The sequence below is a fragment of the Erinaceus europaeus genome, chromosome 12 (assembly GCF_950295315.1).
Source record: "Erinaceus europaeus chromosome 12, mEriEur2.1, whole genome shotgun sequence".
In the NCBI taxonomy this organism is placed as follows: domain Eukaryota; kingdom Metazoa; phylum Chordata; class Mammalia; order Eulipotyphla; family Erinaceidae; genus Erinaceus; species Erinaceus europaeus.
In genome coordinates this window covers 75,436,838-75,461,293 of record NC_080173.1, presented here as the reverse complement: position 1 = coordinate 75,461,293, position 24,456 = coordinate 75,436,838, and the positions used below count along the sequence as shown (strand labels likewise).

General features: G+C 47.0%; 1 protein-coding gene across 3 annotated transcripts in view; it reads left to right on the top strand.

The window, feature by feature from the left end:
* Nucleotides 1-24,456, top strand: part of NOS2 (nitric oxide synthase 2) — a 50,886-nt gene that overhangs the window by 3,284 nt on the left and 23,146 nt on the right. For 2 of the 3 annotated variants that reach the window (XM_060204004.1, XM_007530738.3), the window contains exons 2-10: nucleotides 6,282-6,366; nucleotides 7,978-8,100; nucleotides 9,717-9,865; nucleotides 14,795-14,957; nucleotides 15,558-15,649; nucleotides 16,534-16,675; nucleotides 16,772-16,911; nucleotides 19,689-19,863; nucleotides 19,970-20,071. In XM_060204004.1, coding sequence (XP_060059987.1) covers nucleotides 6,282-6,366; nucleotides 7,978-8,100; nucleotides 9,717-9,865; nucleotides 14,795-14,957; nucleotides 15,558-15,649; nucleotides 16,534-16,675; nucleotides 16,772-16,911; nucleotides 19,689-19,863; nucleotides 19,970-20,071 — 1,171 coding nt within the window. Of the gene's footprint in view, nucleotides 1-3,074; nucleotides 3,201-6,281; nucleotides 6,367-7,977; nucleotides 8,101-9,716; nucleotides 9,866-14,794; nucleotides 14,958-15,557; nucleotides 15,650-16,533; nucleotides 16,676-16,771; nucleotides 16,912-19,688; nucleotides 19,864-19,969; nucleotides 20,072-24,456 lie in introns of those variants that run through there. The other variant, XM_060204003.1, reaches the window with a different exon arrangement.

Here is a 24,456-nt window from a genome sequence, read left to right as displayed (position 1 = left end):
TACAGAGAGAAAGACCACAGTTAACTGGCTTATGGTGGTGCTGGAGACTCAACCTGGAAGCTCAGAGCCTCAAGCATAACCATTATGCTGCCTCCTCAGCCCAAAAAGTGATTTCCAAAAGGTTTAACAAGGGGTCCAGGTGGTAGCGCAGAAGGTTAAGTGAACATGGCTGCAAAGTGCAAGGACCAAGAGAGGGATTCCGGTTCAAGCCCCCGGCTCCTGCAGGGGGCTCGCTTCACAAGCAGTGAAGCAGGTCTACACGTGTCTATCTTTCTCTCCCCTCCTCTTTTGATTTCTCTCTGTCCTATTCAACAACAACGACAGCAATAACAACAACAACAATACTAACAACAGTGACGATAAACCACAGAGGCAACAAAAAAAGGAAAAAAATAGCTTCCAGGAACAGTGGATTTGTAGTGCAGGCACCAAGCTCCAGTGATAACCCTGGAGGTAATAATAATAATAATAATAATAATAATAATAACAACATTTTAACAAAACCAAGAACCGGTTGGACCTTGAGAGCTTGTTTGGAGGATCTAGCAGGGGAGTGCAGCTACTCTTACGACCAAAGACCCGTTGGTCTCTATTGGGGAAGGGGGGGGGGATGCACATGGAGCGGTGAGGGAGGAAGGGGACACCCGCCTGGCCAGCCAGATCAGCCGAATCAACCCTGGTGATCAATGGGGTGACAGATGTCACAACCAGATCGCCCTCACATCCCCAAGAACCAGTTGGACGTGACTGATGATTCTACATTTTGGCAAACAAATGATTAGAAAATGGGACAAGCAGCGGGTTAAGCGCAGGTGGCGCAAAGCACAAGGACCGGCATAAGGATCCCGGTTCGAACCCCGGCTCCCCACCTGCAGGGGAGTCGCTTCACAGGCAGTGAAGCAAGTCTGCAGGTGTCTGTCTTTCTCTCCTCCTCTCTGTCTTCCCCTCCTCTCTCCATTTCTCTCTGTCCTATCCAACAACGACAACAACAATAATAACTACAACAATAAAACAACAAGGGCAACAAAAGGGAATAAATAAATTAAATAAATATTTAAGAAAAACAGCAAAAAAAAAAAAAAAGAAAGAAAGAAAGAAAATGGGACAAGGAAGGGGGAGCCTAGAGGCAAAGGCAAATGCTGGAAAACCTAGTGAAGTTATGTGGAATTTGGAAGAGTTGAGCAGAGTTGTAGCTGGTTCAGATTAAATGTGTTTCTTCCATTCTACTTCAACTTGTTTTGGGGATAAACTATGCTAGAATATATCCAGGAGAGCTCTATACACTCTAGGTTAGAGGGCTCTGCCCTGTGCCTGTCTGGATGCCAGGAATTATCCCACAGAGCAGTCTAAATGTGCAGTGTAAACAGGAGTAAAATCAGAAGCCCCGGTGCCTTCTAGGTAACAAAGGCCAGAAGCTTGGCAGAAGCCTGATCCCATTACCTGTCTTCCTTACTTCCCAGTAAAAGTCACCTGTAGCCCTGCACTTAAAAAAAAACTGGGGGGGGGGGAGTCCAGCGGTAGTGCAGCAGGTTAAGCACACGTGGTGCAAAATGCAAGGACCAGAGTAAGGATCCTGGTTCGAGCCTCTGGCTACCCTCCTGCAGGGGAGTCGCTTCACAAGAGGTGAAGCGGGTCTGCAGGTGTCTTTCTCTCCCCATCTCTGTCTTTCCCTCCTCTCTCTATTTCTCTCTGTCCTATCGACAACATCAATAACAACAATAATAACTACAACTACAACAAGGGCAACAAAAAGGAAAATAAATAAATATTAAAAAATTTATTATAGGGAGTCGGGCAGTAGCGCAGCGGGTTAAGCACAGGTGGCGCCAAACTCAAGGACTGGCAAAAGGATCCAGGTTTGGGCCCCGGCTCCCCACCTGCAGGGGAGTCGCTTCACAGGCGGTGAAGCAGGTCTGCAGGTGTCTGTCTTTCTCTCCTCTCTGTCTTCCCCTCCTCTCTCCATTTCTCGCTGTCCTATCCAACAACAATGACATCGATAATAACTACAACAATAAAACAACAAGGGCAACAAAAGGGGAATAAATAAATAAAAATTTTTTTAAAAATTTAAAATTTATTATATTTATTTATTGAGTAGAGACAGCCAGAAATTGAGAGAGAAGGGAGTGATAGAGAGGAAGAGAGACAGAGAGACACCTACAGCCCTGCTTCACCACTCACAAAGCTTTCCTCTTGCAGATAGGGACCAGGGGCTTGAACCCAGGTCCTTGCACATTGTAACATGGCCCTGCACTTTCTTTGATTTCCTGCCAGGAATAACACATAAAATGTAGAAAAGAAAGAACAAGGAGATGGTGGTGATGCGTCCGGTTGAGCACACAAGGTTATAGTGCTCATGTGTATGGGTTCAAGCCTTCTGCCCCCATGGGGGGGACGGGGGAGTTCACAAACAGTGAAACAGTGCTGCAGGTATCTCTCTTTCTCCCTCTTTATCTCCCCTTTCCCTCTCCATTACTCTCTGTTCCTATGCAAAATAAATAAATAAAATTAAAACAAAAGAAAAGGAAAGGAAGAACATGTGCTGGGGTAGCCCTGCGAGACGAGAGAATTTGGGTTATGCCTTCTGGAAAAGCAGAAAAAAGAAAAATCCTTCACGTCTCTGGACCTCCAGGATCCTTCTCTGTGAAGGGGAGCTAAATAGTATAGAATTGCCTTCTTGACCCGATTCAGTAAGGAAGGGGTCGATGAAAGGACAGGAAAGTCTGCTTGTGGAACTATGGGCTACAGTGGGAGTCGCCTTCATGTGGAATAAACAAACCTGAGTGCCACGACACATGGTCCCGGGCTGTTAAGTCCAGTGGCATCAAAAAGTCTAGAACCTTCTGCAGACGCCACGGGGTGCAGGGACCTGGCTGGCCTGCAGAAGGCTGTGGCTCAGGCTAGGCTGTCCTCCCACCCCGGGCGGGGGCGGGGGTGGGGGGGGGAGGGCGTGCAACAGGCAGCCAGGGAAGACCCAAGCCCGGCTGCTGCTCTGCTCGCCCCGCCCCGGGGCGGAGTGGCGGGAAGGGCGATTGATAAAAGTCGAGCAGAGCCGAGCGGCGAGTCCTGGGAGCTGCAGCGAGGGGCTGGGCCATGCGCGAAGGGCTGGGCACCGCGTGCGAGGCCGCCCGGCCCCGGCTGTGCCGGCTGCTCCGCAGGATACTCGGGTCGAAGCCCGCCTGCGCCCCCCGCGGAGCCAGGTAGTCCCGCTTCGCCCCGGGAGGGAGGCGGGCGGCTCCGCGTGGGCCGGGCTGGAGCGTGGGCTTCCCTGCAGGGAATACTTCTTGGTGGGATTCCGAGGAGGAGTTACTGAAGCGGTTTCCTCGCTTACAGCACTGAAGGGTTTGCGATTGGCGACCTCAAGGGCCCAGGGAAAGCCTAGCTGCACTCACCCGTCTATGCGGGCTGCAGGAGAGGACTTTCTGGATGTTTCAGCACTGGAGCTGCGGCACCATTGAGGCCAGATGCGGCAGAAAGAGCAGAGGGTTTCTTTCTCCCACAAAGCTCACAACTCCACCACTCTCGGTGCATGGAGTGGGGGCGGGTAGAGAGGGGATGGGATCGGCTGGGGGATCCTGGTCCCGGGTTGGCCTCCAGATCAGCCAGCAACAGCAGTTCTCACCTCAGTGTCCTTCAGCACTCGGGCCTGTGGCTGGTTCTGGGTCTGAGTACCACACTTCAGCCCCCTGTGCCCACGCAGGACCAAGCACAAGGTGGGTCCAAACAAGCCTCCAGGGCTCTGGATAAATCCACGCCATAATGTGGCACTAAGTAGCCCAGTCCAGCTCAGCTGAACTCCAGAGAAGCCTGCTGAATGCGGGACATAGGAACTGTGCAGCTGTTTATTTATTTTTCAAATCCTTCCCTGCCCCCCCAAAGCAGTACTCAGTTCTGGTTTATGGTAGTGCTGGAGATTGAACCTGGGGCCTTTGGTACCACAGGTATAAAAGGCTTTTTATATAGTCATTATGCTATCTCCCCAGCCCTTCAAATGCAAAATATTTACCAAATTAGGAGACAAATTCGTGGTTGTTGTACAAAGTGGGAACACACAAAGCTTTAAGGAAAATTCAAATCACCAATGCTCTCAACACTTAATATTAGTCACTTTTATCCTTTCCTGGCCTCCCTTAAGGCTTGTGCGTGAACACACACACAGGATCTGGCCATGGGAACAGTTTGAGGCACTATTTATAATAGTGGAAAAACTTAAATATCCTGTCCCAGGGATGGGGATTAGACTGACTATACTGCACCCAGATAGTGGATTTTCTTTATTTTATTTTATTTTATTTATTTATTCCCTTTTGTTGCCCTTGTTGTTTTATTGTTGTAGTTATTATTGTTGTTGTCATTGTTGGATAGGACAGAGAGAAATGGAGAGGGGAGGGGAAGACAGAGAGGAGGAGAGAAAGCTAGACACCTGTAGACCTGTTTCACCACTTGTGAAGCGACTCCCCTGCAGGTGGGGAGCCGGGGTTCGAACCGGGATCCTTATGCCGGTCCTTGTGCTTTGTGCCACCTGCGCATAACCCGCTGCGCTACAGCCCGACTCCCGATAGTGGATTTTCTAATAGGTTAAGTGGCAGTGGTTCTGGTACAGGGATAAAGACATTGTTTCACAGTCTAAGCATTGCTATCCAGACTGGGGAGGTAGCATAATGGTTATACAGAAAGACTTCTGTGCCTGAGGCACTAAAGGTTCCTGGTTCAGTCCCCAGCACTGCCAGAAGCCAGGGTTTAACAGTACTCTGGTAAAACAAACAAACAAATAAGTATTAGTGTCCACCAGTAAGTGTCCCAAATTCCTCAATGCTATGTCCAAAAGCCAATGAGAGACTCAAGAACAAGTAGGGTAGGGTGGGTGGAGGGTAATGGCAAAAGATTGAGAGAAGGGGACGCACTGGGTTAAGCACACATAGTATGAAGCTCAAGGACCCTCGCAAGGATCCCAACTCGAGCCCCCAGCTCTTCATCTGCACTCAGGGCAGGAGGTGGTCTCTTCACAGGTCTGCAGTTGTTTCTTTCTGTCCTGTCCAAAAAAGAAAAAAAAAAAAAAGATTGGGAAAAGCACAGTGTTGTCTCCCTGGGAACTGCAGCATCTTTTCTGTTCAAGCAGCCCCTTGATGACTTACCAGTTCTAGGTGTCCAGGTTCCCCTGCACTGCCTCCCTGTTGATGGGCACACCTGTCCAGGAGGCTAGGGAGGTGATGAGAGCTGGGTCACATGGAGGGCACTTTTCTGGGTTCCTGGATCATTTAAATCAAGCAAGGTCCTTTTAAGAGAACATAAGTATCTCTCTGAATTTGGAGATATATACTTAGTGTTCTCTTAAAAGGGCACTATTTATTATAAATCATACAATACTGCTGTGTGTTGTATGCAATTAATTGTATGCTACATGTACACAGCCTTAGTTTTCTCAGTAATGTAAGTGATATTCACTAGTCATTTCCAGCATTACAGATGTATATATAATGTGGAAATGAGAGAGACCCTTTAATCCTCTCTGACCTTTTTCCTTGGATATATGTGCGTATGGTCACACACACTCACCCCAGGAAATAAAGCAGAGAAAATGGAAGACAACTTTAGCTTTCAAACTAAGGAGCCCCCACAGTGTGATTCATCCCCAGAAATAGGCATGCAGATGTGGGGAGGTAGCTATTGGTGGGGTGCTCACACATCTGTGGTCAAGAGACATCACATGTTTCCTAGTCTCTGTAACATTTGACAAGAATAGAAAACACAAATCAGAACCAATGGTTTCTGGGTATTTTCAGACTACTCTGTCTTTTTCATTCTCAAAGGAAAAACTAAGTTCTTTAAGCCTGTTGCTTTTAACTTAATACAGCTGGATCTGGGAGATAGCTCACCTTGTAGAGCACACACTTGACTATGTGGGAGGACCCAGGTTTGAATCCGGGACACAATCTGGGGGTACCATGCAGTGCACTGCACCATGGGTAGGCTCATGTATGGTAGAGGAGTGTTGTGGTGTTTTTTCTCTCTGTCTCTGTCACTATTTGAAATTAAAAGAAAAAAAAGGTCTGCTAAGAGCAGTGAAATCACTGATTTATTAGAATACACACACACACACACACACACACACACACACACACACCATCCTTAACTGGAAGCCAAGAGCACTTTACTCCCACACTCTAGACCTGCACCTCCCACCCCCCACCCCATCTGTCAAATGAGGAGTTGGCAGCCGGACACCAAGAGCCCTCCCTGCTCTCACTGCTCCTTCTCATGATAGCTGTTTCCTTTCTCAGTCCAGTGACACAGGATGACCCCAAGTGTCACAGCCATGGCAAGCAGTGGAAGGAGTCTTCTCAACCCCCCAGGGGGACAGAAAAGGTGAGTGAGTCACACCAGTCTGGGGAACCCCTTCCTCCCTCTCCCAGGCAGAGGCAAAGTGGGCAGCTGGGGAGGGGGTGGGGCTGGGGCAGGGCACTGAGTGGAGATCCTGGGGCATGGGTGGGGGTGGGGGTGAGGAGGAACTTTGGGAGAGCAGGATGGGCCACAGTGGTCAGGAGCCCCAAGGTGTGCCAGCATCTGGGTGATTTGCCTGTGTGGGCTGGAAGCCCTGGGAGAAAGGGAACAGTTCCTGGAACCAGATGTAGGACACTTGAAAATAACCCCAGAGTACCTGGGAGATAGCACTTCTAGTAGAGCACACACTGCCACACTTGGGAACCTGAGTTTCACCACATGGGAACACCTGCATGGGGAAGGCTTCACAAACGAGGAGCAGTGCTATGGTATTTCTCTTCTCCTTTCTCCATCTCTCTCCCCCCCTCCTCTCTCTCTAAAATTCATTTATTTGTTAATGAAAGAGACAGATTTCTGGGGACTGAACATGGAATTTCATGTTTGAAAGTTCAATGCCTTATCCTCTAGGCCACCTCTTGGATCCCCTTCTTCTTTTTATCTCTCTCTCTATCTCTCTGTTCTTAAAAAAGAGAGAGAAGGGGGTTGGGCAGTAGCGCAATGGGTTAAGCGCACCTGGAGCAAATTGCGAGGATTGGTGTAAGGATCCCTGTTGGAGCCCCAGGCTCAAGCCCTCAGCTCTTCACCTGCAGGGGAGTTGCTTCACACGTGGTGAAGCAGGTCTTCACATGTCTATCTTTCTCTCCCCCTCTTTGTCTTCCCCTCCTCTCTCCATTTCTCTCTGTCCTATCCAACAACAATGATATCAATAATAACAACAATAATAATAACCACAACAACGTTAAACAACAAGGGCAACAAAAGGGAAAAAATAGCCTCCAGGAGCAGTGGATTTGTGGTGCAGGCACTGAGTCCCAGCAATAACCCTGGAGGCAAAGAGAGAGAGAGAAGAAAAATAGAAGGCCCAGTAGGCACTGTAGAATCCTGCAGGTGCAGAGCCCCCGAAATAACATTGGTGGCATAAATCATAATAACAATGCCAGACTCCACAGCTAAGGACTCAGCCCCAGTCTACAGCCCATGTGTCTTGCGGATTCCACCACTCCTAAGTGCTTCGATTAATATTCCAAAGAGGCACAGAAATTGGGGTGAGTGGAAAGCAGTAGGAAAGGGAATGAGTGGTTTTCACATTCTTAGATACCTCTGGGGAAGTGGTGCTTCCCTGCCCTGATCTCTGTGGTTGACAGTATTAGTGGTGACAGTGGTCTCCCTTGCATCTAGCTCTAGTCCCTCCTATTGCAGCTCCTCTGAGGAAGCATTTGGCAGGGTCCCGGGTGAGGAAAGAAGCCTGGCCAGTGTCCCAGGCACCTGGAACTGTTAGCAGGCAGTGGCCCAGGTGGCAGGGCTGCTGGGAATTGGGGCATGGTGGGGGGGGGCACAGAAAAACAACCTGAGCTGTGTCCTCATCCACAGCCCCTCACTTACCCAAATTCACAGCAGGGTCGTGGAACCTGGGATAGACCTGTAAGGTCCTGGGGTCAGAGGCACTTGGAAATCCCTGTTTTTCCCTCCTCTTAGAAGTCTCCAGAATCTCAAGTCAAGCCAGATGTGCTGCCATTGGCATGTACCCAGACTGTGAGGATCAAGAACTGGGGCAACGGAATGAGTTTCCAAGACACACTGCACCACAAAGCCAAAAGGGTAAGAAGTCCAGGGCTGTGGAGAGAACCATTTTTGTCTCAAGTGGGTGAAGCCATCAGGATACTTGGTAAATCATACGGATATCTCTCTCCTCTGCCCCCTAGGACAACCAAGCAGCCATTGCTTGGCAAAGGGTCCTGAGAGGACCGTACTTCTCACAAATTGCTGTAACAAGTAAACGGTGTCAGATCTCTGTTGATATCCTCCAGATGGACAATAGCTAATCATATAGTGAGATAAAAGACTATAGACACAAATTAATTCTTTCACTAAAAGATAGATTAAATGGGCCAGGTGGTGGCACACCTAGTTGAGTGCACATGTTACAGTGCTCAAGAACCCAGGTTCAATCCCCTGGTCCCCATCTACAGTGAGGAAGCTTCACAAGTGGTGAAGCAGGGCTGCAGGTGTCTCTGCCTCTCTCCCTCTCTATCTCCCCCTAGCTTCTTGATTTATGCCTGTTATATCCAATAAATAAATATAATAAAATATTTCTTAAAGATAAAGAGAACAGTAGATTTGTGATAGAGGAGGGAGTGAGGGAATTTTCTAATAGAAGCACTCAAAGTTTAACTAAACTCAGTCAAAAAGGCAGTCAGCTTCCTGCCATTAAAAGGAGTCAAATGCTGCTTGATTGGCTGATGGAGAGGGGTTCAAGCATCAGATGAATGGTGGAGTAAGCATTCTTTAAGGCTCTTGTTCATCTTTTCAAGTTTCTTATTCTAACTTAAGAACACACAGTTTGGAATGCTTTTAGAGGAGCTGGGTAATGGCGCATCTGGTTGAGTGCACATGTTACAGTGTGCAAGGACCTGGGTTCGAGCTCCCAGCCCCCACCTGCAGGGGGAAAGCTTCACAAGTGGTGAAGCAGGGCTGCAGGTGTTTCTCTGTCTCTCTCCCTGTCTATCACCCTCCCTCTCTTGATTTCTGGCTGTCTCTATCCAAATAAATAAAGATAATTAAGATATATATATATATATATATATATATATATATATATATATATATATATATATATATATGTTTTTAGAATGATTGCAGAATGGGAAAGGGATGAAATTTTCAAGACCATGAACAGAGAATAATTTCCCACCCTTCTAGAAATTACCAGAGTTAGAATTGGGGTATCCTTTCTTCCAGTATTTTTCCTATACCTTCCTCTAACTCTGGGATTTGCCCCCTCTTGTTTCATTTCTTTTTGGTCTGAACACTAGTAGTATATCTCTGGGAACCACATCAGCCTCCTTAAAAGAGAAGGAAGTTGAGATGTTCCCAGCGGTCAAACTATTGACATTGCTGAGGATCTGGGGCAGGCTGGGGAGTAGGGCCCAAGATTGAGCCTGGAGTTAATGTCTAGTTGTCAGGAGTGGAAGAGAGAAGCCCTGCACACACTCCCTGAGGTTCAGTCAGTTGAGGAAAAGAGCTTTGAATGGAGAGAAAACCTGGTGGACTCCAAGGTAGAGTCATCCCAGGAGCGGAGAGCAGAGGCAGAGAGCTAGAGCAGCAGAGTGGAAGGAGGTGGCTGGGAGGGCTGAGCCTGGGGAAAGATGGATGTCACTCCTGTGCTGGGAGACCAACCAGCTCACTCCCCTCACCACCTTTCTCTCTCCTTTCAGAATCTCTCTTGCAAGTCCAAGTCTTGCCAGGGAGCCATCATGAATGCCAAAAGTTTGACCAGGGGACCTAAGGACAAGCCTACCTCCCCAGATGAACTTCTACCTCAAGCTATTGAATTTGTCAACCAGTATTACAACTCCTTCAAAGAGTAAGCCTCACTTCCTACAGGATTGCTGCTGCTTCTCATCTCACCCAAGTTCTCCTGTCTCTGTTTTTCTAAGTTTGGAGTGGATTCAGGGCATAGTTTTCTTTTTTCTTTTCTTTTTTTTTTTTAAAGTTTTTATTTATAAACTAGGAACACCAACAAGACCATAGGATAAGAGGGGTACAACTCCACACAATTTCCACCACTAGAACTCCATATCCCATTTTCTCCCCTGATAGCTTTCCTGTTCTTTAGCCCTCTGGGAGCATGGACCAAGGGTCATTATGGGGTGCAGAAGGTGGAAGGTCTGGCTTCTGTAATTGCTTCCCCACTGAACATGGGTATTTATAGTTCTATCCATACTCCCAGCCTATCTCTCTCTTTCCCTAGTGGGGCAGAGATCTGGGGAGGTGGGGCTCCAGGACACATGGTAGGGTCATCTGCCCTGGGAAGTAAGGTTGGCATCATGGTATCATCTGGAACCTGGTGGCTGAAAAAAGAGTTAACATAGAAAGCAGAGCAAGGGGGGTTGGGTGATAGCACAGCGGGTTAAGCTCACATGGTGTGAAGTGCAAGGACCAGCATAAGGATCCCGGTTTGAGCCCCCAGCTCCCCACCTGCAGGGGGGTTGCTTCACAGTTGGTGAAACAGGTCTGCAGGTGTCTATCTTTCTCTGCCTCTCTGTCTTCACCTTCTCTCTCAATTTCTCTCTGTTCTATCTAACAACAGCAGCAATGGCAACAATAACAATAACAGTAACAACAAGGGCAAAAAAAATGGGAGAAAATGGCCTCCAGGAGCAGTGGATTCGTAGTGTAGGCACTTAGCCCCAGCAATAACCCTGGAGGCAATAAATAAATAAATAAATAAATATTAAAATCTAAAAAAAAAGAAAAGAAAATAGAGCTAACTATTGACTAATTGTTGAACCTAAAGGCTGGAATACTGAGGATGAATATTTGGGGTCTCCGTTTTGGAAAAAGCTAGTAGGTCTATTTTAGGTATATTCCAAGGGACCCATGACCCTACAAGTTTTTGCCTGCACCTGGCATCTGATATGCAGGTGACCTAAGCTATTGTCTGGGGGGGATGGTGTCATAGTTGGAGAAAGGGCCAGAAAGCTGTATCAGAGAAGAGAGTAGCTCCCAAATATGGGAAAAGTATATAAATATTGTTAATTGTAAACCCCATAGATTTGATCTTCAGGGCATAGTTTTCTTTTTTTTTTTAATTTTTTTTAAAGTTTTTTTTTATGTTTATTTTATTTATTTTTTCCCTTTTGTTGCCCTTGTTGTTTTATTGTTGTATTTATTATTGTTGTTGTTGTTGTTGGATAGGACAGAGAGAAATGGAGAGAGGGAGGGGAAGACAGAGAGGAGGAGAGAAAGATAGACACCTGCAGACCTGCTTCACTGCCTGTGAAGCGACTCCCCTGCAGGTGGGGAGCCGGGGTTCGAACCGGGATCCTTATGCCGGTCTTTGTGCTTTGCGCCACCTGCACTTAGCCCGCTGTACTACAGCCCGACTCCCAGGGCATAGTTTTCTAAGGGGAGAGACTGTAGTAGGTTCTGAAAAACCCCAAGACAAATAGGCATAGCAACAGTGGTTAAAAGTACAGATTGAAAGCATGACTGTTTGAATGTGAATCCTTGCTCTGCCTATTTAATTGGTCCCATATCGTTGGGAAATCTGTTTACCTAGCCACACTCTGAGAAGACTCAACTTCCTCATCTGTAAATAGAGAGTCATATTAGGACCTAGCTCCTAAGATTGTTGTAAGAATGAAATTTAACTTTAGAGTAGTGTCCTGGCACATAGTGACCTTGACTATGAATTCATATACACCCTGTGACTGTAAAATCTTTGCAGTAGAAAGGACCCTTGAAACGGCCCAGATCAGTCCTACGAATGGTAATGAGATAGCCAGAGATACAGGCCACCCAGTCTCAGCTAGAGTCCTTGCCACCTTGCCTGGACAGGGCAGGCCACTGCTCTTTGTATTCTACTCTGTAGGGTTCTACAATCTTGGGCCTCATAAATATATATAACTGTTAATTTAGGTCCCCTTAAAACTTAAAAAAATGCCCCAACAATTGCAAGATAGACTGGCTGAAGACAAGGACTTGCTGCCCTTGTGGGCTGGGAGTAAGTGTGACTTTTGCGGTGAAGTCCCACTTAACAGTTGGATGCATGAAGCGAGTCACACATATGTACCTGGGACCCCCATAGCAAAAACAAACAAACCAACAAAACCAGACTGCTGGCATACTACATCCCCTCTGCTCTGACCCTCTGGCTGGGATGAACCTTGAGCCTGCAAAATAGGCACGTATCTTCCAAGGCTGGTGATTCTCAGCCCTGACTGTAGAGCAGATCTGCCTGAGGATATTGCAAAATCCTCTGGGTCAAAAGTATCTGGATCTCAGGAAGTAGACATTTGTATTCACTTATTTATTTGTTTACTTATAAAGACCTATTTTCTTTAATATGAGCTAAAGTAAAGATTTCCTGTGAGAGAAAAATAGAAACACCAGAGTTGTTAAAATTCCTAGGCTCTTGCCGGCCGAGTTAGCTTCGCAGTGGTGAACAGAGACGCGGAGACAACGGCTGGGCAGGGAAGCTGTATTTCTTTATTCAGGAACAACGATTCATAAACTAAGACAAACTAATCACCAAACAGAACTCTGCTGTCTCTTTGCGGCGGCACAAGCACTCTCTCTTACTCTTGAACTCAGAAACTCTCCAACTCTGGCACTCTGGAACTCTCGTACTGGGGAACCCTCTGAAACTCTTCCACTGTGGAACTCTCTCTTACTCTGTAACCCTGAAACTCTCCACTCAGGAACCCTCTGGCCCTCCCTCTCTTCCTCTCGAACTCAGGAATTCCAGAACTCTCAGACTCAGGAACCCTCTCTCGGGGTTCCTTGGGGCGGGGCCAAGCAGGCCCGCGAAATTAACAGGACTGATCCAATTCTCTTGGCGGGGGAGGGCTAGAACAAACCAATGTAAAGCATACGACACAGAGTTCCAGGAATCAAACCAGGGGTCTCAGGCATGCAGGTCCTGTGCTCAACCAGCTGAGTCCCCTTGTAGCCACAGACATTTGTTTTCTATATAGAGTGAGAGCCCATCTCAGACTGTCTATGGTGTTCACTGTGTAACTAGAACCTCTACAGAAGTGCTCTGTGACTGAGAATTTCCAGAGCCTTGTGATTTCACCTCAGTTCCTAACTAATGAACTTTCTTTGGCTCAGTTTTCTTGATGGTATTATGAACAAAGAAGCTGAAGTCTGTGGAGATGCAATCAATAATTTACTTCAAGTCATACATCCTAAAGTTCCGGAGTTGGGATTTGAATCCAGGCAGTGTACTAGTGTCCAGTTGTTTGATCCTGAAAGTTTCTGGAGCTACAGAGGTCCTGGTGGTGTTAATAAGGCAGATCAAAGGGTGTCAGCCAAGAGTCTATAGGGCTGTTCTTGGTAGTGTCTCAAATTCATTTGCTTCTCACAGTTGCAAATCCACACCTAAGGGCCTCCCAAGAGGTCCTGGGGGTGTGGTGTGAATGACATGTGGCAGTCCATCCCCACTAGTACACCAGTGGTCAATGACACAGACAGCTGGGTGGGCTCAGTTGTCTTTTGTGAAGAGGACCTTATAGTTTAGAAACTGTAACTTGGGCGCCAGGTGGTAGCACAGCGGGTTAAGTGCACATGGCACAAAGTGCAAGGACTGACGTAAGTATACCCACTTGAACCCCCTGGCTCCCCACCTGCAGGGGGGTTGTTTCACAGGCAGTGAAGCAGGTCTGCAGGTGTCTGTCTTTCTCTCCCCCTCTGTCTTCCCCTCCTCTATCCATTTCTCTCTGCCCTATCCAACAATGACAGCAGTAACAACAATTACAACAATAACAACAACAACAACGATAAACACGGTCAACAGAAGGGAAAAAATAGCCTCCAGGAGCAGTGGATTTGTAGTGCAGGCATCGAGCCCCAGCAGTAACCCTGGAGGCAAAAAAAAAAAAAAAAAAGAAAGGAAGGAAGAAAAGAAAAGAAAAGAAAAGAAAAGGAAGGAAGGAAGAGAAAAAAAATGTAACTTAATGGATGTTGTGTTCAAATACTCCTTTCCAGAACTCATAGGCACCATAGTATTTTTAAAGCCTCAGAAATGTGACTCTCTGAAAACAGTGTTAAAATGTAAAACTTGAGGGCGATTGGGGGAAACTGCAAAAGAAAATCCTTTCTGCTCTAGTGACACATTGACACGACCAAGTGTGCTTCAGATGTCATGTCTATGTTTTGGTGTCTTCTCTCTGAGTTGGAGAGGCAGGCATTGCTAGATGTTGCTGGAAGCTTTGTGGGGGTAGAACTTCTGGGGGAGCATGGGGGCCACAGTAATCATCACCCTTATGCCAGGAGTGTCCTTAGAGATAAATAGCCCCAAGTGTTTTGTCTTTGTGCTGCTTTTTTTTTTTTTTTCTTTAATCAAGGTAGAGTTGTGGAGACATTCCTCATCCTCAGAAAGGCCATTTTGTTCTGACTTGTCCACTCTCCTTAATCAGGAGTTCATTCCTTAAATAGTTGTGTTTGTTGCCATTTTCAAAATCTTTAGTGCTGACTGGAAGTCTCAAGGCTGGTGCATGATGCACGTGTGTGTGTGTGTGTGTGTGTGTGTGTGTGTGTGTGTGTGTGTTTCAAAGTCTTTCTGACTGAATTCCTCCCCATGGAATATGTTTGAAGTCTAGGAGAGGAGAGAAGTCTGCTTGGAAATATCCCAGGGCCCCCACACCCTCATGAAGGATGAGACAGTCTCTTTGAGAGAGACAGCTTGCCCTCCTAGTATCCTATTTCGGTTCCTGCTTCTGTGGATTGAATTAATCTCCATTTTTGGCCTTTTAATTGTTGATCTTCCTGCTATCTTCCTGTCCCCCAGTGCAAAAATAGAGGAACATCTGGCCAGGGTGGAAGCAGTAACAAAGGAAATAGAAACAACAGGAACCTACCAGCTGACGGAAGATGAGCTCATCTATGCCACAAAGCTAGCCTGGCGCAATGCCCCCCGCTGCATAGGGAGGATCCAGTGGTCCAACCTCGAGGTGAGCTTCCTTAGATGCTCTGGAGAGGAAGCTTCCCTGAGAAGATAGCTTGGAACAGCAGAACAAGTGCCTGGAGAACTGTGCCTGGAGCTTCGGTGTCTGAGGCCAGAGTCCAGGATCCCTCTTCCCACACCTAAACATGAGGTGGGGGTAGTGGGAGTTCCCCCTCTAGAAGCCTGAAGTATAATTTCAGCCCCAGGATTTCTCACCAGACTTTCTCTTTTGTGTTAAATTAGAGTGACTTACCTGAAATGTAAAACTGAACAGCCTAGACACTAATGAAAACTATTCTGGCTATAAATGCTATGTGCTAAAAGCCCCGTGGGAGGGAAATGTTCATTGTAAATAAATGAGGATGTTGGCTTTGCTAGAATCTTCCAAGTAGGGGTGCCTGAGCTCAACTTACTGAACAGGGGAAGGAAGTGTAGACAGAGTGGCCATGAGAGGGCCACGTGTATGCACCAGGTAGTTGCTCTCCTCTCCCTGGCGTCAGGGTGAGGACTTGAGCATCTTCCTCTGTCCCCTGTGAGGTAACTTCTGATCAACCCCAACACCTCTGTCCTCATGGCTCATAACAGACGTGGTCTTCATCCTGTGCAGGTCTTTGATGCTCGGAGCTGTACCACTGCCCGGGAAATGTTTGAGCACATCTGTAGACACCTACGCTATGCCACCAACAATGGCAACATCAGGTGAATATACCTTTCCCAAGGCTGTAACTCGTGCCCACCCTGCAACCAAGTCTTGACCAGAAGAGGTAGATGGGCTGAGAGGAGTCATTTGTGGTGTCAGGGAAAGTGAGGGAGAAAAATAAAGAAGGAGAAGGCTTCTTTGGGGGTAGCTTAGGCTCCTCTGTAGCCATCTCTTTGAATTGTTTCCTTTGGCTTGAGACCATTTGGTAGGAATGAGCAATGGTAGTACTTTAAGAAGTAATGGCTTCTCTGTTTAAGTTCCCCACTTTGTTGGGGGGGAGAGAAATGAGAGATGAGATTTGTTTTCCAGCACATGTCTCCAGTATGTTTTCCTTAGAGATGGGAGAGTCAAGGATCATGAGTAACCTATCCTCTCGCCTACCCTTTCCTCTTCCACAGCCAAAAAGGTCAAGGCTGCAAGACTGGCCAGCTTCTTTAATCATTCAATCAGTTTTCATTATCATTGGTCTGCAAACACTTAGGGACCCAACACAAGGATAGGCATGGGATGGAAGGGAACAGAAGTGAATAAATCCCCCAAAGGCTGTGCTAACCTTCTCTGAAACAACAGCTTACATCAGCCAAGCATCCAACTCAACTAACTGTAGGAATAGTCTATAGAGGATCAGCTCATGCCATCTGAAGGATGAGTAGGGCTTCTTTGAGGGAGGAAGTTCCTGGGTGTGTTGAAGGAAGGGCAGGAGCTGGAGCCTCTGTCGGGCCATGGGGTACATTATGTAGAGGCCCATGAGAGCTTTGTACCTCTGGGAACTACAGGAGTTTGGTTCAGTTAGCTTGGGTGAGAGCAGCTTGGGAATACCTGGAGATGACAAAGATCCCCTGCAGGAAGGAGCAGGTGGTAAACTGTTCTTGTCTTGGGAAAGGTCTGCCATCACCGTATTCCCCCAGCGCACTGATGGGAAGCATGACTTCCGGGTCTGGAATGCTCAGCTCATCCGGTATGCCGGCTACCAGATGCCTGACGGCACCATCACAGGGGACCCTGCCAGCGTGGAGTTCACCCAGGTACCAGAAGTAGCCTTCCTGGGTGACAGAGAGGAGCCCAGAGGGGTCAGGGTGTCTGGATCCACAGACTTACTGGTCTCCTCTTGCTCCCCCCAGCTCTGCATCGACCTGGGCTGGAAGCCCAAGTATGGACGCTTCGATGTGGTGCCACTGGTCCTGCAGGCTAATGGCCAAGACCCTGAGCTCTTTGAAATTCCCCCTGACCTAGTGCTCGAGGTGCCCATGGAACATCCTAAGTAAGGAGGCTGAGGGTGCTGGGGTGTGAATTGACGGAGGTGTCCCCTCCTTTCCTAAGTAAGAAATCAATCCACAGACCCCTCCCAGCATCACACAATGTCCAGGGCTGGCCTCATGGGTCACTCCCACCCTTGTACAGCATCTGGGGCCTCAGTCTTTTAGGGATATGTTGATGGTGAGGGACTCCTAGTACTTGAGGGGACTGTGACCTCAGGAAGGAACCCTTGAAAGACTCTCAGCAGCCCATGTCTCTTTTCTCTCTCTCTCTCTCTCTCTCTCTTATTCTCTCTGTAATTGTTAAAATATTTTCTTATTTTACTTATTTATTTATTTTGGATAGAGCTAGAGAGAACTTGTGAGGGAAGGGAAGATAGAAAGGGGAAGAGAGGGAGTCAGGTGGTAGTGCAGCAGGTTAAGTGCAGGTGGCACAAAGCTCAAGGACCTGCTTAAAGATCCCAGTTCGAGCCCCTGGCTCCCCATTTGCAGAGGAGTCTCTTCACAGGCAGTGAAGCAGGTCTGTAGGTGTCTATCTTTCTTTCCCCCTCTGTCTTCCCCTCCTCTCTCCATTTCTCTCTGTCCTGTCCAACAACGACAACATCAATAACAACAACAATAATAACCACAACAATAAAACAATAAGGGAAACAAAAGGGAATAAATAAATAAATACTTAAAAAAGAGAAAGGGGAAGAGAAGGGGGTCAGGGGGTGACATGCTGGGTTAAGCACACATAGTGCGAGGTGCAAGGAGAGGCGCAAAGACCCCAGTTTGAACCCCCGGCTCCCCAGCTGCAGGGTGTTGCTTCACAAGTGGTGAAGCAGGTCTTCAGGTGTCTATCTTCCCCCCCCCTTTGTCTTCCCCTCCTTTCTCAAATTCCTCTCTGTTCTATCCAACAACAACACCAGCAACAACAATGGGGAAAAAAAGATGGCCATCAGGAGCAGTGCATTCATAGTGCAGGCACTGAGCCCAAGCGCTAATGTTCGAGGCAAAAGAAAAGGGGAGGGAGACACCTGCGGCACTGCTTCATCACTCATGAAGCTTCCCCCACTGCCAGGGGGGACTTGGAGCTTGAACCCAGGTCCCTGTGCACTGCAACATTCAGACCCTTAGGGTAGGCGGGGCTCAGCTCTGCCTTCCTCTTATTCTCTTAGCTGCCCTTCTCTGGGCTTGGATATAAGTGTGAGAGTATTGTGACGGTAGAGTCATCTGGCTTGGCCTCTGCTCTGAGCAGCCTCTAATATGTTGGCATTTACTAGGTAGCAGATTTGGAGCTGGGTTCTTCTTGCCCCTTGGTTATGCCAAGCTCAGTCCTACCTCAGAAATGTTACACTTCATCTTCCAGCCACCTGACCTGCCTTTTCCTCAGAATTCTGCAGTCTCACTTGTTGTTAAAGAGGCTTCTGGGGGCTGTGTGGTGGTGCACCTAATTGAGTACATGGATTATCATGCGCAAGGACATGAGTTCGAGTCCCTGCTCCCCATCGGGAATGGGGAGAGGGGGTGTCTCACAAGTGCTGCAGCAGATCCACAAGTGTTTTTTTTTATTTGATAGTATTTTTTCATTATTTTCCTTGATTTTTTAAAATTTCTTTATTGGGGAGTTAATGTTTTAAATTCTACAGTAAATACAATAGTTTGTACATGCATAACATTTCTCAGTTTTCCATATAACAATACAACCCTTACTAGGTTCTCTGTCATCCTTCTTGGATCTGTATTCTCCCCACCCACCCACCCCAGAGTCTTTTACTTTGGTGCAATACACCACCTCCAGTTCAGGTTCTACTTGTGTTTTCTATCTTGTTTTTCAACTTCTGCCTGAGAATAAGATCATCCCATATTCATCCTTCTGTTTCTGACTTATTTCACTTAACATGAATATTTCAAGGCTCATCCAAGATCAGCTGAAAACAGTGAAGTCACCATTTTTTACAGCTGAGTAGTATTCCATTGTGTAGATATACCACAACTTGCTCAGCCACTCATCTGTTGTTGGACACCTGGGTTGCTTCCAGGTTTTGGCTATTACAAATTGTGCTGCTAAGAACATATGTGTACAGAGATCTTTTTGGATGGTTGTGTTGGGTTCACAGGTGTCTCTTTATCTCCCCCCTCCCCTCTCAATTTCTTTCTGTCCTATCAAATAAAATAGAAAAGGGGGGGGGAAATGACTGCCTGGAGCAGTGGATTTGTATTGCTGGCACCCAGTCCCAGTGATAACCCTGATGGCAAAAAAAAAAAAAAAAAGAGAGAGAGAGAGATGTCTTCATATGTCATCACTCTGAGTTGCCTGGCCTAGAGTAACTCCCCCCACCCCCATCTAATACAGCATTTTGTTTTTTATTTCCTTCAGTTATAAAAATGTGTGGGGTAAGTGGACATGCAAATATGAGATACTGGTCTTGTCACAGTATCTCACAAGTTTAGTGATATTACTCCATCTTGCTAGTGGGGACACTGAGTCTCCAAGAGAATAAATAACATTTTAAGGTCACACAGCTCTAAGTGATGAGATAGAGCTTGACTTCAGGCTCTCTGACTCTCCAATCCTTCCTGCTATGTTGATCTTAGGATCTGTCACATACTTGGGGCTTGATCTTTGTTTGCAGGAGTGAATGAATGATGGGATGAGGTTAGAGATCAACTCCTGGAATGAGATTTCCCTCTCTCTCTCTCTCTCTCTCTCTCTCTCTCTGTCATTTAATCAGAGTGGCATTCTAACAATAGGAAAACATGATGGCTTTGATTTCAACTGTCTCTGCCTCCCTGCCAGGTATGAGTGGTTCCAGGAGCTAGAGCTAAGGTGGTACGCGCTGCCTGCAGTGGCCAACATGCTGCTGGAAGTGGGTGGCCTAGAGTTCCCAGGCTGCCCTTTCAATGGCTGGTACATGGGCACAGAGATTGGGGTCCGAGACTTCTGTGATGTCCAGCGCTACAACATCCTAGAGGTAATGTGCACCATCCATCAGGGCCGGCTTGAGCTGTGGGCCTGGGTAGGGGGACCGGAGGGTGGTCCCAAGCATCTTCTCACTCCCCACTCCTCTGCCTTTGCAGGAAGTGGGCAGAAGGATGGGCCTGGAAACACACAAGCTGGCCTCACTCTGGAAAGACCGGGCTGTGGTCGAGATCAATGTTGCTGTGCTCCACAGTTTCCAGGTGTGTCTTGTGTTTGGTTTTGTAGGTTTCTAGCTGGAGGACCATCTGGACCAATCACTTCATTTCCCCCTCCTTCTGACAGCACTGTTTGTTTATCTGTGCACCAAACTAGTCTGGAAAACCCAGGGACTGTGCTAAGTGCTGGAGATACAGAGATAAATAAGACTTTTTTTTTCCCCCATTTAAAAGTCGCTAGTGTCAACTTTAATACTCCCAGTAATAGGTAACTCTTGACCTGTTTGGAGCACTGAATCCTATCCCCCTCTCAATTTCTCAGTTATTTCACTCCTGAAATTGCCCTCTCGTCCTCACCAGTGTCTCCCTCTCCACTGAATTATTTCCTTCAGTGTATAAACAGACTATAACAACTCCCACCTCAAAGAACTGAATGACTAGTTAAATAAATAATTCCCCCAGACCTCCTGCTTCTTTCAGTTACTAGTTTTTCCCCCTGTTTTCTTTCCTTTTTTTTTTTTGGAATAAAAACACATTTCTTATTAGTGATTCAATATTGATTTACAAAATCATAAGATAATAGGGATATAATTCCACACCATTCCCACCACCAGAGCCGTGTCCTAAACCCTCCACTGGAAACTGCAGTAGTTCTCCCAAGGTCACAGATCTGAGCTGACTTTATAACTGTATACCTATATCTTTTTTGCCTGTTTTTTTTTCTACAGTCCTGTCTTCACTTCCTTTCTAAGTCACACCTACACTATTACTACTTCCAAGTGTCCTCCCTTTTTCCTCTTCTCTCTCAGATGTTTTCTTATAAAGCCAAACTATGGAGAGATCTCATTATACTTTCACAAGCTGCCAGGCCTTTTACCCTTCACCTCTCTTCCAGTCATACTAGAATTCTTTGTTGTTCCACCTCAGTGAAATGGTTCCCACCACAGGGCCTCTGCAAATGCTTTCCCCTCTGCCTAAAACACTCTTCCCAGAAATTATTTCATGATGGCTCCTTCCTTCTTCCAGATCCCATTCATCACCTCCTCAGAATTCTCCTTCCTGACCATACTATAAAACAGCTATTTCGGGGGTCAGGCGGTGGTGCAGCGGGTTAAGCGCATGTGGCACAAAACACAAGGACCGGCGTAAGGATCCCGGTTCGAGCCCCCGGCTCCCCACCTGCAGGGGAGTCGCTTCACAGGCGGTGAAGCAGGTCTGCAGGTGTCTGTTTTTCTCTCCCCCTCTGTCTTCCCCTCCTCTCTCCATTTCTCTCTGTCTTATCCAACAACGACGACATCAATAACTAACAATAATAACTACAACAAGGGCAACAAAAGGGGGGAAAATGGCCTCCAGGAGCAGTGGATTCATGGTGCAGGCACTGAGCCCCAGCAATAACCCTGGAGGCAAAAACAAAACAGCACTTTCACCGCACCCCTATCCTGTTACTTCCTGAACTCTGTCTATATTTTTCTTCATAATACTTCTTAGCTCCTGGCATCACAAATATGTCTACTTCTTTGCTTCCTCGTTGTTTTCTTCATTAGAATGTAAAGTTTACTGGACAAGGGTCCTATTCACTGCTTTACTTGGAAAGAAGGAAGAGAAGGAGGGAGGGAGGGAGGGAGAAGAGAGAGTGGAGGGGTTGAAAGAATGAATGAATGAGTGAATTAATTAATGAATGAGTGAATGAATGAATGAATGAATGAATGAGTGAGTGAATGAATGAATGAATGAATGAGACACATCGCCTGCGTAGGCTGTGGTTGTCCTTGCTTTCCTTTTTTTTTTAAGATTAAAAAAATTATTATCTTTATTTATTTATTGGATAGAGACAGTCAGAAATCAAGAGGAAGGGGGAGACAGAGAGGGAAAGAGATAGAGAGACACCTGCAACCCTGCTTCACCACTCGCAAAGCTTTCCCTCTGCAGGTGGGGGCCAGGGGCTTGAACATGGGTCCTTGTGCATTGCAACATGTGCACTCAACCAGGTGCGCCACCACCCAGTCCCTGTCCTAGCTTTCCTATACTAAATAAGAGTCTTCCTCTGCCCTTGGACACACCCACATCCTGTGCCCTCTCAGATGTATCTGCTGCTTTTATTTCTATAAACACTCCCTTTCCGTGCCAGCTGGTGGTGCACCTGGTTAAGTGCTCATCCCACAGTGCCTAAGGACCCAGGTTCAAGCCCCTGGTCTTAACCTGCAGGGGGAATGTTTCACAAGTGCTGAAGCAGGACTGCAGGTGTCTCTCTGTCTCTCTTCTTCTCTGTCTCCCCCCCTCAATTTCTCTGTCTCTATCCAATAATAAATAAATAAAAATTTAAACAATTAAAAAATAAACATTCCCCTTCCCTCCGGGAATGGAATGTGGACAGTATCTAGAAGCTGGAACATCCCTGCAGAGCTGGCAGCTGCCTGGAGACCAGACCACTGGGGACAGAAACCCGCATTCACTCTGCAAAGTTTAAGCATTAGGCACTAGGCCAAATGTGTGTGTGTGTGGGGGGGGGGTGAGTGAAGTAGAATGCCTTTCCTTGTGATGTAGACATGAAACTATGGCCCTGTAATATACAGTCACATGCTGTTCCCCAGAGCTAGTTACCTCACAGGCAGGTGTGCACTTGTACCTGGTGGGAGCTGGGCTCCAAGACAGGACAGGAAAATCTCCCTGGGGTCCAGGCAGTAGCTGTGAACCACACATCCTGCGGGGAGGGGGATGGCTCTGAGCTACAGCGCTGACACTGGGAGGATGTAGAAACATTCAGAGTCTGCTGAGCCACAGCTATTTCCAGGCTGCTGTCCACCATGTCCTTCCACTGTGCCACAGTCTGCAGGACTTCCTTGTCACTCTCCTTTAGGGTAAACTTCAAGACTCAGTCTTGGGATCAGGCAGTAGCATAGTGGGTTAAGTGCACACGGCACGAAGTGCAAGGACCGGCATAAGGATACCGGTTCGAGCCCCTGGCTCCCCACCTGCAGGGGGGTCACTTCACAGGTGTTGAAGCAGGTCTGCAGGTGTCATTCTTTTTCTCCCCCCTCTCTGTCTTCCCTTCCTCTCTCCATTTCTGTCCTATCCAACAACAGTGACATCAATGACAAGAATAAGAATAACCACAGCAACGATTAAAAAAAAAAGAGCAACAAAAGGGGGGGGGGGAAGCCTCCAGGAGCAGTGGATTCTTGGTGCAGGCATGGAGCTCCAGCCATAACCCTGGAGGCAAGAAAAAAAAAGAGAGAGAGAGAGAGAGACTCAGTCCTCTTCCTTGTCTCAAGCAGGATAATGTTATTAACTCCCTCATTGGGTTATTGTTAGAGTTAAATGAAGGGGGGGGAGAGAATTAAATGAAAGGGCTGTGGCAACAGCATAGTGACTATGCAAAGCACTTTCATGTCCGAGGCTCTGAGGTCCCAAGTTCAATCCCATGCACCACTATAAGGCCAGAGCTAAGCAGTGTTCTAGCCTCTTTCTTTCTTCCTTCCTTCCTTCCTTCCTCCCTTTCTTTCTTTCTTCCTCTTTCTTTTTCTCCCTTCCTTGCTTCTTCCTTTCTTTCTTACCTTTCTTTTTTTCTTTCTGTATATACCTAATAAAATAAATAAAATATTTTTAAAAACCTAAATGGAAATGTCTAGAAAATGTTTAGTAGCACTGACTGGTCCTCTCTGAACACTCAGTAGGCTTTAGTCTCATTGTCTGTGTTATCTGCTGCTGTCTTGCTTTGCCATCACCAGCGCAGTTAGTAGCAGTAGCTCCTGAGCTGCTCCCAGTGCTCTGTCAGCTGGCTTACCTTGTGCCTCCAGCCTGGACTCATGCTGTGTCCTTTAGCAATATCTAGCCCCTACTTAGCAGGCATCCACTTCTCAAAACCCTCCTCTTCCTAGAAGCTATCCCTGCTAACCCTTCCCTTAGGTGTTTTTCTTTGCTAAGCCCTGTCCTCTGCCCTCCTTCATTGCCTGCACTCACTTCCACTAGACTTTGCTTCAGCCTGTGTGGCTTTCTTCCTCCTCCCTTAGGAAGAATATAATCTAATGCAGAGAAGAGGTCATCCTTCCGCTCTGTAATGCTGGTACCTTGCATAGCCTGGATGATAGACATCATAATAGCTAAACCTATTGAGTACATTCTGTACTTAGATTGAATTAACTCACTATCTCCCTTTCGGCAACCTCGTGACGTGAGAACCACTACCACCCATTGCACAGATAAGAAAATAAGGGCTTAGTGAAATTAAAGAACTAAGAGCACAAGATCACATGACTAATAAGAGGCTGAGACCTGAGCCACTGCTTTATGCAGATGTCTCTGGTGTGAAGAAGCTATTCTAGGGAGCTGAGCAGTGACACACTGGGTTAAGCACACATAGTACTAAGCACAAGGACCTGTACAGGGATCCGAGTTTGAGTCCCCACTCCCCAACTGCAGCTGGGATG